Below are 14,038 nucleotides of genomic sequence, written 5' to 3'. Positions count from 1 at the left end.
TTATTTTATTTCTGCATCTCTGTGTCTTGCTATTCTCCCACACCAACTGTGGAATGACTTGTGCAATTACACAGCCACAGGTCAAAGGTAAGGGAGTCCCTTTGGCTTCCCTCTGCCTCTTCGAGCTCACTTCAGAGTAGCTGCAAAATAGTCATCGTATAATCGCTCAGTCCTTGTGCTGCTAGAATGTTCTCACTGATTGTAGCTATCACCTCCCAGCCTTTCTGATGCTATCCATACTTGTGGTTAAAACCAGACATGGACAAATTAGGAAATAAGTTCATTTGGGGAGTCAGAAATTTGAGAGGCCATTAGAGAGGTGATGACTTGTCCATGAATCTCGACTGCCATCTTGTCACCTTTGCTGAGACATTCTTTCCAGCTTGGGAGACTTTCCCACATCTGTACCCTGAAAACCAGATGACTTCACACACAAGATTTGATTTTCTTGTAAGAAAGATATTTTTATGTACCAGAGCTTAGAAATAGGCTTCCCCATTCCCCCTTCTCCTTGGTCAGGTCAGGGGTCCAAGCATTAGAAAGACCCCAAAAAATCATGAGAGAGAGAGAGAAAATGGGATATTCTGTGACTAGATTGCCCCCCACCAAGTCTCAGATACTGAACACCACCATACTTTTGTTCCAGTTTCTCGAGGGTCATGCAAGGTTTGATTAAGAATGGCTGATTTTTCTTTTCTTTTCTTTTGAATGGGTGCTGGGGCGGGAAGTGGGGGAGTCATGGAGATATGTTGTCTTCTCTCAATTGACAAAGCTTGAAAGTCCTAAAAAATTAAAACTCATTTCTACATCTATTTCTTGAACACATACTATGAGTTATGAAATGAGATTTAAGGACCCCAGAAGCAGAGCAGTTAACCACAAGCAACTCCTCTGCCCTCAGCTTCCCTCCACGCAGTAGACACCGTGGGTAATTGTAGTATGGCGATGCCTGGACTCCTACTAATGACACTCCAGCTCTGAAGCTGGTCCAGAGATGAGGAAACAGAGAGGATGAGCTGAAGCTGCTCAGAAAATGGCTACAGCATTCCACAACAGGAGGAGAGACAGGAGGGCTGCTCTGGAGGTGGCAGCTTATCTGAGCTTCTCAGGACATGGCCTTTGCTGGGGTGGCCCAGGGCTTGGAGACAGATGGGAGGAGACTGTACATGACAAGTGCTCATCACAGAACTTCCACGTGGCCCTCGGAATTGCTGTGGTGGGGGTGGGGTAGGGGGTGTGTTCAAAAAGCTTTCCTAGAAAAACATGGACTCTGCAAGATGCTGGGGGGGGGCCAAGGGGGATGGGAAGGAGGAGGAGGGGAGGAGGAGGGGGGAGGAGGAGGGTGGGGGAGGAGGAGGAGGAGAGGAAGGGGAAGTCCTATGCCTTCCTTGTCCAACCTCACTCCAGACAGGAGTGGTGAGGGCGGGAATGCTGGGAGACTCATGTCCAGTAAGCACAGCAGTGTCCCCCATGCAGCCTTCATCTTGTTTGAAATATGCTAGAGGAATTGGGGGGGGGGGAGGAGGAGGAGGAGGAGGAAGAGGTGGAGGAGGAAGAAGAAGAGGAGGAGGAGGAGGAGGAGGGTTGGCAAAATCTTACTGCTGTGACCTGACTACAGACACAGGACACTCACCTGTCTTTCTTCTCTCCTCTCTCTTTTCCCTCCTCTCTCCCTCCATGTTTCCTTCCTCTTTTGTCTCTTTGTATCTTCCCTCTTTCCTTCACATCCCCCCTTACTCTCCCACCTTGTCCTCCCTGAAATCAGATCATTCTCCAAGAAGAGAAGGCACAGGTAAGAATCTGGCCCCTGGCTCCTCTTTCTTCTTCCCGGCTCTGCCCTCTTCCATCTTCCTGGGCCTTGCTCACAATGAAAGGCTGGATGGGGTTGATTTTCCTGAATTATTCCAAACTAGCTTCAACCTTCCTTCATGGGGCCTAATGTTGCTTTGGAGCAGCCCTAATGGACACACCTCATGACTCCTACTAGCTGTGCCGGAGTCTTTTGTTGTTGTTGTTTACCCCTCATTAAAATCTGGGGTCATAGCAGATAGAGAAATATCACCACCATTGCTCCATCAAAGTCTTCCCACGTCCCAGCACGGGACAGGCTCCTAGAAACCCTGCACAAATCAAGCCATCACCTGGGGGAGGGGGGCTGACTCTTGGGGGGGGGCGCTGGCACCTGGGAGGGCTGGCACTTGGGGGGCTGGCACCTGGGGGTAAGAACTCACCACAATGTGGCTCGTGCACTCAGACCGGCCACTGTGTGGGTTTTTTCAAATCTCCCCCATTTTTGAGCAGGGGGCTGTGATGACGGTCCCATTTCACAGATGGGGAGACTGAGGCAGATGTGATGGGAAGGTCCACAGAGAGCTAGATGGCCTCAGGGCCCATGTGGAAACCCAGGGAGGTGATGATGGCTTCTTCCACCTCAGGTGCAGAAGGCAAGGCCCCGCACCTGTGTTCTCTGTGACTGGTGGAAGTTGGCAATGTCTTTGCTTGCCAGTGAGTGCCATCTGGTCCATGTCATCATCTGAGTCATGGTCCCAGCTCCTGCTTGAGGAAATTAGGTCTCTGGCTGGTCAGGGAACTTGCCTGATGTCCTGCAGCCATAAGCCACAGAGCTGAGTCTTGAGTTTGAGTCTTTCCATCGCATCAGTGGACCTTCTGCTGCTGGGGCTGAGTCTTCACTAGGAGATTCCTGTAGCTCCCCATCCAGCTGTGACTCTGTTGGGTAAAATTTATTTTCCCTCTTGCCAGCACTCAGGCCATCATAGTCTAGAGCTCATCTGTGTGATCCTGGACAAGTGTCTTAGCCCACGGTGGCTCAGTTTCCACATCTGTAGAATGGGATGTCACCAAATCGTGTCTCCCCTGCTCGGGTCATGCACACCATGAGATTGCTGCCACAAAGGACTCAGCAGCATACCTGGTCTAGAATAAAGTCTCAAAAGTACAGATTTGACTCCTGTGATTGTTTATCGCTACTGCTCTCACTCAGTCAACCAAAGCTGAGCATGTGTACCTCAGTTTCCCAAATCCACTGCCTGGGTGGGACTCAGGGTCCCTCAAGGAGCAGTGTGGCGGCGGGATCTCTGCTCTGGGGTACTGAGTGATGGCAGTCCATCTTCTGGGTGTAGGGGGCCCCGCTCTATGTCCAAGCTCTTCATCAACTTGTCAGTTTGTATCTTTAACTGCATTTTAGGTTTTCTTTCACCTTTGAATTAATGGACTGTTTCTTCTTTAGCTCCTCTAGCCCCAAAAGCAAACGAAAGGAAGAGAAGAGACACAAGAAACAGTAAGTACGTGCCGCCTGGAACATGAACTCCAGTTTGGGGAATTGCAAGACTAGCCTTTGCTGTGTGTGTGTGGGGGGGGGGGGGGTGCGGGCGTGTGCGCACATGCACGCACGTGCCAGTCCTAGAGCTTGAACTCAGGGACTGAACACTGTCCCTGAACTTCTGCTCAAGACTAGTACTCTACCCTGGAGCCATACCTCCATTTTCAGCCTTTTGGGTGGTTCATTGGAGATAAGTATGAACTTTCCTACCCAGGTTGGCTTTGAACCATGATCCTCAGATCTTAGCCTCCTGAGTAGATAGGATGACAGGCATGAGCATTGAGGCCTGGCAATCAGATCTCTTAGTAGCCTGACTGTTAGCTGTCAAATACACAGGGAAGGAGAGGAGAGGAGAGGAGGCTGAGAGGGAAGAAGGAAGGGAAGGAAGAAGGAGGAAGCAAGAGCTAGCTGCATGAACAATGGACGTTGTGGGTTTCAAATATGCAGGGTGCACCAGGTTGTGTGTATGACATGGGGTATTTGTGCATGTGTGTTTATGTGCATATGCAAGTGCACATGTGTCCATTGTACGTGCACATGTATATGTGTGTAGTTGTGCATTGTGCATGTCTGCACATCTTTGCACCATCTAGGTATGCACACAAATGCATGCAGCATGGGCATACAGTGTGTGTTTGTGGTTTCTATTTGTGATCATAGGTGTGTGCGTCTGTGTGCCCATGCTTGCGTGAGCGCAAATGTGAATGGGTGGCTGGAGGTGCACCATGAACCGATGAGAACGGTTTCAGCGCTGCTCGCGTGCCTTGTCTGTCAGCACTGTACATGTGGAGGTTGTGTGGTGGGTTTTACCTGTGCATGTGTGTGAATCTACACCACTGGGCTTACAAGTATGGAGTTGGCAGTGGGGAGCTGACCTCAGTCTCAGTCCTGGCTGTTTTCACGGTTGATAGCTGGTAAAAAGAAATTTAAATTAGCCGGCACTTCCTGCTGAGTTCAGTTCTCAACCAAATTAAAAGCAAATTTGGTTACAACCCACCTCCTTTCTACCCTGCAAATGTGAGTGCATGTGTTTTCCAATCAACTAGTATTTTATCTCCCTCCAAGAAGCTTCTAAAGACAGGATCAAAGCTAATGGGAATGAAAGGTAGTTGGCTTCTGAGGAGAGGAAAGAGGAGGCAGAGGCACAGGAGGGAGGGAAGCTGCCAAGCGTGACCGCCCCAAGGGCACTTTGACCTTCACTCAAGGTCAGTGTGAAGGACAGCATTCCAAGCACCGCCATAAAGATCTGGGAAACACTCTAAAAGGAAGATGTAGAGCCTGTGGTTAGATCAGGGAAGGACTTCCCCATCACCAGGCTTGCTCAAGTCAAGAGAAAATTATTCTTCTTGTACACATTGAATATGTGGCTATGCTGATCCCAGACAGAGCGCATGATCTCAGAAATGCCCTCATGTCTTGTTCTGTGGGACCACAGCTGGCCAGACACAAGAGCATTGGAGGGGTGATGGTGACATTGAGGGATCCCCCTCCCCCAGGGGCAAGAGCTAAATGAGCCCCAGAAATTGCTAGAAGGGCATCAGAAGCATGTATAAGTGGTATACGAGACCAGGGGCAGGAGAGAGAAGAGCAAGGAAAGCAGGGAACAACCCCCCCCCCCCCCACCACACACACACACCAAGATAAACAATGGCTGTTGCTTACCAGGTCCCGTGGCCACAGCTGCCTCTGAAGCCAGTGAACACAGGGATGGATCGGCAGGTCTTGTTGGAGTCCGAGTGTAGGCAGCCCTGCACTGGGCACAGGACAGTGGGCATTCATTCTCCCAGTCTGAGAGCCCACCATGCACTGGGCACAGACGTGAAACAGCAGTGGCAGAGGGGAGCTGGGGGCACAGAAGGAAAACTTGGTGGGGCGGTGGCCTCCTACAATATCGATAGGTTTGACAGGCAGTTTCAACTCTCCAGGCCTTGGTTTCCTCATCTGTCAAGTAGTGATGTGAAGAGAACTGATTCCATAGGTTATAAGGAATGCACGAGTTCTCCAAAGGAAATGGAAACCCAGAGCTTGACTTTGAAGTCTGTGTTGGGTCCAGGTTTATCATCTTTACCCTCAGCACCAGAGAACTGAGAAATGCATGAGCCAAGAGACAGACATTGCTTGAGCCTGCTGAGCCTGAACTGGAGACAGGAAACAGTGAAAGCAGAGATTGTATTCAGGGACTAGCTCCTCAGAGAGCTGGAAGTTCAAGGTCAGCATTTAGACTTGATATACGAGGCTGTAGAAGAAAAAGAAATATGGTCTGAAATTTCACATCAGAAGAATCTAAGCATTTCCTCGAGATATCTGGACTCCCTCCCTCCCGAATCATCTCTCTGTGGTGTGTGTGTGTGTGTGTGTGTGTGTGTGTGTGTGTGTGTACTCGCCCACGCTTGAACTCAGGGCCTGAATGCTGTCCCTCAGCTTTTTGGTTCAAGGCTAGTGCTATGCCACTTGAATCACAGCTCGACTTCTGTTTTTTTGGATGTTAAATGGAGACAAGGGTCTCATGGACTTTCCTTTTTGTTGTACTCCTTGGATCTCAGCCTTGTAAGTAGCTAGGATTTGCAGGCATAAGCCACCAGGAAGTCATCTCTAACTCACCCTGACTTTCCCAACCTTCCACATTCCTTCTACCTCCTTATTCAGCCCTACCCACGACTGCTTCTGGGCCATTTATATTCCTCAGAAGTAACTCAAGCACTCCATCATGAATATCTGTAACCTATCTTGAAAAGCTTTTAAACTCTCTGCTGAAGATCTGGTCTTTAATTTTCCAGGTCTGAGTTTACAAATCGGCGTCCTTGTGGCCTAATTTACTCTGCAAAAATGTGTCTTGTTTGTCCCAAAAGGTGCCCTGTATTTTCAATGAACTTCTATTAAGGAAAAAAAAAAAGAGACAATTTTACATTAAAAAGAACATATCTCTGCATTTGACATTATTTGTTTTGATTTTTTTTTTTTTTTTTAAAGAAAGTCAGTGCCTCCAGTACACCAGATCCAGAGTTTTGGGGTGGGGAGCAGGGCTCTGTTTCAGCCCAAGCTTTTGATTGGTGGCTTTTAAGTCCCACCTTTACGCTGCTACATGATTGGCCTGAGGTGATGTGTGGGAGTGACTTCCTGCTCAGGGCATGGTTGTAGCTTGGGTGGCTGGGTGGGTGGGTGGAGGAGGAGCTCCTGTCCCCCTCTGTGTTCCTCAGCTGGAGATCCCAACAGGAAGGAGGCTTGCAAATCTAGAGAGATGTGTGTACCTTTAGGTACACAGCACATATATATGTCACAAGATGACAATCTCTCTCTCTCTCTCCCCCTCCCTCCCTCCCTTCCTCTCTTCTTCCCTCCTTCCTTCCCTCCCTCCCTCCCTCCTCTCTCTGGCTTGTTCCTCATCCTCCTTTTCTCCTAAGATCTCGAAGCCGGCCCCGAAAGTCTCACCGCCACCGCCACCATCGCTGCCATTCAAGGTCCCAGAGCTCAGAGTCTCGCTCGTCCAGCTGTGAGAGCAGGTAACCCCTCACCTCAATCAACACCTTCACCCCCAGCCAGTGACCAGAACCAGATAACAGGATTATGCCCGGCCCCACAGTGTTGCCTGTAGGGCCATGCCTACTTGCTCTTCTCCCATAGAGAAAGGGCTGCAGATAGAGGCTGCCTGGCACCAGCCAACACTCATGCACTTTCCATATCAACTTGTGTGACTCCCCCTCTCACAGCAACTGGAGGGAGATATTATTGCCAAACCTCATTGCAGAGATGGGGAAACTGAGGCACCAGGGTTTCAGGAACTCGACCGTCCCTTAGCAACTGAGTGTGAAGTCCAGAGAGTTTGGCTCTGGACATGGCATTCTCACTGAGAAATGCTTTCAGCACCAAGAAGCTGAGCCATCAACCAAAGGCCACACAGCATAAATGACCAAGTTCTGAGGACTTTCCAAGCTGGTTTTCTCCTGGCTCCAACATCTCTGTGCTGACACACAGGCTTCCCCAGAGGGGAGGACCTTCTGATGTGTCTTGAAAGAGGAAGAAGAGAGATCAACTCCACCATCTCACCTGTGACAAGACCCCAAGTCCTCCCACTGAGCACTAGCAGTGAACAGCAGAGCAGACAAGACCCTCAGTCCTCCCACTGAGTACTGGCAATGAACAGCATAGCAGACAGGGCCACACTGTGCCTGATCAGACCTGTGTGCAGGTCTGAACAGAAACCAAATGAGAGCTTGATCCAAACCCCAAATCTTTCCATCCCAGCTCGCATGAATGGCTATCAAAGGCCTTGGGCTATTTCTCTTTCCAGTTAAGATTGGTTCCACTGCCCAATTATAGATCCTCCTCTTTCTAATAGTGTTCAACTCAGGACAAATCCCCAGTCTTTTCTTGGCTTCCCCGAGCTGCCTGCCCCAAGCCCTAATCCTACACTAGGTTCATGCTGAGCCCCCACCCCACCCCAGGTGGATGCACTCAATGGCCAAGCTCTACACTAGGTTCATTCTCCACCCCAGATGAATGCACTCAATGACCGAGGTCCACCCCCCCCCCACCCCCCCGCAGGCGGGGCCCAGCAATGCACCTGTTAAAGAAATGTCAGCATCACAGGCTCTCTTCTCCTGTTTTGTTCTCTGCTGGAGTTTCTGCCTTAGTTCTTTACTGTGAAGAGACTTGTCAGCAGGCATGGAAGAAAAGTGAAAGCTGGCACAAGGGCCATACATCTAGTAGAATGATCTAGAAGACCCAGAATGGAGAGAAAACCATTCTGATGTTTCCATTTTAAAGCTACGTCCTGAACACCTCTGAGCCTCAGCCCCCTCATCTGTGGGATGGGGAAGTGAGATTTACCTTGCCTATGACTTCAAGTTGTGACCATGACTGTGAAATGCCTTCAGAGTTCCCTCCAGGTCCATGCAAATCCATACAGCACTATTCTGATTCACTACTGTGACTCAGGATGTGCAGAATCCAAACATGGCCATTTTGGGAAGTCAGACAGACCAGACACCAGGTTCTACAGCTGACGAGCTTGCATCGAGCTGTCATTGCTTTTGTCAGCCACTTATTTTCCCAACATTTTAGGTGACACTCAAGGGCATGGCTCCATTTCTCAGATAGTAAAGTAACATACATGAAGACACAGTTATACGTTCAGACAAACAGGTGGAAGCATAAGTGGATATAGCCAGATGCACACAGTGGCAGGACAATCACACAGGCTCATAAGGGACCTTAAACCAAATCAAGGAAGAGACTTCTTTTCTCCTCCCAGCTGGGCCCTAAGTACTTGTTAAGTGAGAATGAATGAATAAATGATGGATGGGTGGATAGATATATAGGGGTAACTGGGTGGGTGGGAGGATGGGTAGGTGGATGGATGAGTGAGTGAGTAAATGGATGAATGAATGAGTGAATGGATGTGTAAGTAGACAAGATGGTGGATGAATGAAGGAGTGGATTAGTGAATATGGGATAGATGGGCAACTATGTACATGGATGAAAATAATTGGGGATATGAGTGGATGAGTGACTAGGAAGATAGATGGATGGGTGACTAGGCAGGTGGATGGATGGATGGATGGATGGGAAGGTAGATGCATGATAGGTGGGTGATTAGACGGAACGATGGATGGGTGAATGAGTGAGTGTATGGATGAGAAGGTGATTGGATGGATGAGGTGGAAAATGGATGGATGGATGGATAGATGGGTGGACATGCATACAAGTCACTTGACACCGACACACACAGACCCCCCCCCCCCACAGGACAAAAGCATGAACATGGACACATATATTCTGACACATGCTCTCCTCTCTAGATGATGTGCTTTTCTCTCAGCTGACTCTCTGTCACGCTCACCTTCAAAGGACCCTCAGGTTTCTCTCCCTTAATGCCAGGCACCGAGGACGGTCCCCCGAGGAAGGGCGGAAGTCCCGACGAAGGCACTCTCGCCGCTGCTCCAAGACCATCTGTAAGTCCAGTCCGGAGGCCCGGTCCAGCCACCTGCCCAGCCAGCCTCTCCAGATGCTCAGCTTCCTGTCAGCCAGGGGTGTAGTAAGTATTACCGCAGTCCCTCTGCCTGCCTTGCCGTGACACATGGGGGAGGCGGAGGGAGGCACAAGTTCAGGGCAGCGTATGATATATGCTTACTTCAGGTTGGGGAAACGTCTCCCACTGGCTTCAGATGTCATTTCTGATTAAGCAAATGGCCATCCACCAGCCTTTGGCAGCACTTGGCTTGAGGACTTGGGGGTCAGAGGGTGATAAAACTAAAAAGTACCTAGGCTCTTTTCTGAGGAACATGTTGAAAAGTAAATACTGGTCTCCAGAGGGCTGTCCACAAGCACATGTGTGTGAGATGTCACAGGAGGAGTCTTTGGGAAGGGAGGCGGAGAGGAAGGTCTTTGAGACGAGGGAGGCATTCTGGTCATTATACAAAGTGATCTTTCATAGCAGCTGGCCAGCCACATTGGCTGACAACAGGAATCTGGTTTCTCCCACAGATGCCACCTTGAGTTTCCAGGATGAGAATTTCCCTTAGAAGTGCTTGTAGGCCTTATGTCTTCTCCTGAGACCATGCAAACTGTCAGGGAAACAGAGGCTCACTTCCATCACTCTTCTCTCCCAGTGATGATACAGAAATGCCAGAGCTCAGGGAGGTTAAAGAGCCCAATGGAAAGCAATGAAGAGGATTCTAAGTGAATGCAATTTAGCCACCTGGCATGGAATGGAATCCTGGGTCAACCACAAGGCAGGAGGAGTAGAATGTGATGTCAGAGAGCTGGACACGTGAATAAGAGATGTAGAGACAGTTGGGAAGGGGTTGAAATCCTAATTTGGGGGTGCTTCCTGACTATGTGGCTCTGGGCAAGGCCTGTAGCCCTGGATTTTCACTTTGGTAAACTTGAAATAACAACCATTTGCACACGGGATTGTTGGGCATCACAAGAAGATAAAGTAGGTGAAGAAGGCCTTGGGCAGACTCTAAAGGAACAAAGAGGAAGCCAGGAGCTGTTGACCTAGCTGGGCAGGGGACTTGTTTTCTCTAGCTACTTGAGAACTTGAACCCTTCAGGAAGCTGCCCTCCCCTTCCCTGTCTTTCTCCCTTTCCTCACCCACCCCTTGCAGGGAAAACCTCAGGGTTACTTGTGGGGAGTTCTGGGAAAGGGGATGCACTGACGATAAACAGTGAGGCTCCGTTCACACAATAGTTGCCTGCCTGGCATTCTGGGAAACTCTTCTCCCAGAGCATCAAGTAATACCAACATCCAATTTTCTCCAAATCATCTGCCTTTCTGGAGCCACCCCACAGCCCCCCTCACCCTCTGATCCCTTCTTTATAAAGATACCCATGTGGATGGAGCCCTAGCAGGTCATAAGTCTCTCCTCTCCACCCCCCCAAAAAAAAAAAAAAAAACAAAAACAGGGAGTCCCCTCTACAGCCTGTGTTTGAATCTTGTTTTGTCCAGACTGATGATTTTCACCTCCCCCATCAGCCTCAGCTTCTCACCTGGGACAGGGAGAGTGAGTTTCATGGGTCTGTCAGAGGGCGAGAGAATGAGATGCTTCCATGGCTCCCCTCCTCCCTCCACCCCCGGTCTCAGTCCCCATCAGAAGAGTGGGAATCAAAGGTGGCCTTAAGAGCTCATCTCACTCACAGCCCTGATTTTCAAAGTGGGGAAAGTGGGACTTACCGACGAGACATCACTGACAGGGGCTGTGGGATTCTGACTCTGTGATCAAACTCTTCCAGAGATACCATTTCATCTGTAAAATGAATATATAAAGAGATGGTGACAGTCCCTTCTTCAAAGATAGCTTTTGAGCCCAGCATTTAGCTCAGGAACACATATCCATAAATACTCGTGGTGTGGTAATTGATCATTAGCATTCAAGACCTCAGTTCTGCACGTAACTCGCTAAGCTGGGTACAGCCACTCACTGTGTTTCTGTCTCCTCAAAATCAGAACATCACAATTGTTACAGAGATGCTATAACCGTGTGAGACAATGTTCTAGACTGTGCTAGGCATAAGAAAAATGCAATGTCGTGTGTGCCACCAATGCTAGTGGCAGAACAAAGGCAGACAATGGAGAAAGTCATGGTAATAGCAGAGCTAACAGAAATAATTATACCCTCACTCCAGACTCATGCAAATCAGAGGCTAAGAGGGGCCTCAATCCAGGACCCTGCTGCCCAGACCAGGGTTTTGTTTTGTTTTTTCTTTTTCCTTCCATCTTAATATACCAGCTGCAATCTCAGGCACTTTCCCACATCCATCCAGTGGCCTCCAAACCTGGTCTTCTGAGCACTCCCCATGTGTGGCCCCTTCTCACCTTCTCTCTTACAACTGAAGATGGCTCTAAGTTAGAGCAAAGGTTTTCAGAGTCCTGACTGTGAGGTTTTCCTCGGTGTTAGAGATGTACTGGGTCACCTGATGATCATGATCATTCATTCAGGTGTATCAGCATCTACTGGACATCTGTGGGTGGTCAGGCTGGGGACCTGATGAGTAAGAAAGGAATATTTCACACCTGTTGTAGAGTAATTTGAACCTCACCCCTGGCAGTGATGGAAGCAGGTATAACACAGAGTTAGTCCACGCAGGAAGACTCGGACAATGTTAAATTGTCTGAGAGTACTTTACCAAGAAGGGACTATTTGAGTTGGGATATGAAGGATGGTCCAGGAGTTTGTCGGTTTGAGATGGCTGGTGACTAGAAGGGGGGAAAATACAACTATATGCCAAGCACCATCAAATCCTCAACACAGGATTTTCCTCATTTGATATGCATGCCAGTTCTTTGAGGTAAGTGTAATTATTACCCCCAATACAGATGGGAAAACTGAGGTTCTCTGAGGCAAAAGTGACACAGGAAGGTCACCCCACTGGGAGGAGACAGAGCTGGGTAGGAGCCAGAGTTAGAGCCTTGAAGCCATCACGGAGGGTAGACTGGATAGACAGGGAGGCTGGTGGTCTTGAGGTGTGCCTGGGTCCTTTCCCTGTGGCATGGAGTTCTCTGCCAAGTCTCCACACACTGGGGAAGCCACAGAGAGGGTACCTACCAACCAAGACCAAAGCTCAACCCAGAAGGGCTTGGCTCATTTTTGTCTTGCTAGCTTGGACCACATGTCCTTGTCAACAAGAAATTGTAGGAAACAAGACCTCAGAGAGAGAGAGAGAGAGGGAGGGAGGGAGGGGGAAAGAAAGAGAGAGTCAGGGGGGAGAGAAAGAGAGAGAGGAGAGATACACAGAAACAGTGACAGAGAAACAGGCAGAGACAGAGAGAGACCTAGAGAGAGAAGGGGATTGATCCATAAAGGAGTGCAGTGGAATTTTGTGAACTGTAAGAAGCCAAAGAGAGTTGATGGTTCACAGACTTGGGTGCAGATAATGTCTGCCTGTGAGCCCCTGGGTGATATGGGTACCTCATGCTTATTGAGCTCCTGACAGGGTGGGGGGAGACTAGGTATGCATCCATTTGTAAACTGTGCACTAAGCACCTATTATCTGCCAGGCACGTACCAAGCACTGAGAGGCTGCCTTGAACAAAGCAGACATGGTCCAGGCTTAAGCAATGCTTCTTGATCTGGAAGAAAAGTTGGTTCCCACACTTGGAAATGCAATGTTCCCAATAGGACAGGGGCTAATATAACTGAAATCACAGAGGCTTATTGAAAACCTTGCTCCAGATCAACCCAGAAGTGATCTCTGGCCTTGGAGAGCTCAAATAAATGACACATCACTGTCAATGTTTGCTTTTGCTAAGTCAAGACAGAGGAAAGAAACACACACATGCACGCGCGCACACACACACACACACACACACACACACACACACACACACACCCCCTCCTGGTTTTTTTGTTGTTGTTTTTTTTAAGCATCACCAGAAGGGCATGGCTTTAGAATGAAGGGCAAGACTCTTAGTGGAATGCATTTAGCTGGATGAAAAATTCATTCCAACAAACTTATTTTCCTCTTTCTATTTGGGCAGGGAGAAAATATATCTAATTAGGTCTATATGGAGATTTTCAAACACCGATGAGCTGGGTGCTCTCCCAATAGACATGGGAGAAGGGAGCAAGAATTCCTTTCAGGCTCCTGCTGAAGGTCAAACCATCTCCCCCTACCAAAGATCATGGCCCTTGGGTTGTCCTCATGGGTTTTTCATTTTCCCATAATCTCCAGCAAACATCTTTTCTCCCTCCCCTCCCTTTTTCCCTCCCTCCTCCTATCTTCCCCTTTCCTCCCAGAAGAATTCCCAACAGGTCAATGAATCTGTTCTCTTGCTGTCTTCCTAATTAGTGTACAAAGGAAGATGAATGACATCAAGGAAAATAAACTTGATGCCTTTGTGAAATAAAATTTTTTTTTAAAAAAAGGAACCAGAACCCTCTAGCTATACACTCTATTCTGCCTCGCTCTGCTCACACGAGAATTTCTAGTTCCCATATGGCAGAGAGGGGAAGGAAAAAATTTATAGCTGACTCTCTCCATGGGGCCATTTGAAGCTCTGTAAATGGACGTGTTCAGTTTAATTGGAAATCTTTTCTTGATTGTATTTTTGTAACCTATTAGGCCGAGCTGCCTCTTGATCTCCAAATTCAGCCGAAATTAAATTTTGAAGTGTAAGTGAGAGGTTGCCTTTTTTCCCCCCTCCCCGGTTCTTGATTAAATAATGATTTGAAACAAAAACAATAAATAACAGTATGTG

The 14,038-nt window shown here is 48.6% G+C and overlaps 1 protein-coding gene across 1 annotated transcript in view; it reads left to right on the top strand.

Annotated features, from left to right (window-relative positions):
* Positions 1-14,038, top strand: part of Srrm4 (serine/arginine repetitive matrix 4) — a 100,790-nt gene that overhangs the window by 72,351 nt on the left and 14,401 nt on the right. The window contains exons 5-8 of the mRNA XM_048340913.1: positions 1,766-1,792; positions 3,248-3,298; positions 6,742-6,840; positions 9,218-9,374. Coding sequence (XP_048196870.1) covers positions 1,766-1,792; positions 3,248-3,298; positions 6,742-6,840; positions 9,218-9,374 — 334 coding nt within the window. The remainder of the gene's footprint in view (positions 1-1,765; positions 1,793-3,247; positions 3,299-6,741; positions 6,841-9,217; positions 9,375-14,038) is intronic.

The sequence above is a fragment of the Perognathus longimembris genome, chromosome 3, assembly GCF_023159225.1.
Source record: "Perognathus longimembris pacificus isolate PPM17 chromosome 3, ASM2315922v1, whole genome shotgun sequence".
In the NCBI taxonomy this organism is placed as follows: domain Eukaryota; kingdom Metazoa; phylum Chordata; class Mammalia; order Rodentia; family Heteromyidae; genus Perognathus; species Perognathus longimembris.
This window is presented reverse-complemented; position numbering and strand designations above follow the sequence as displayed.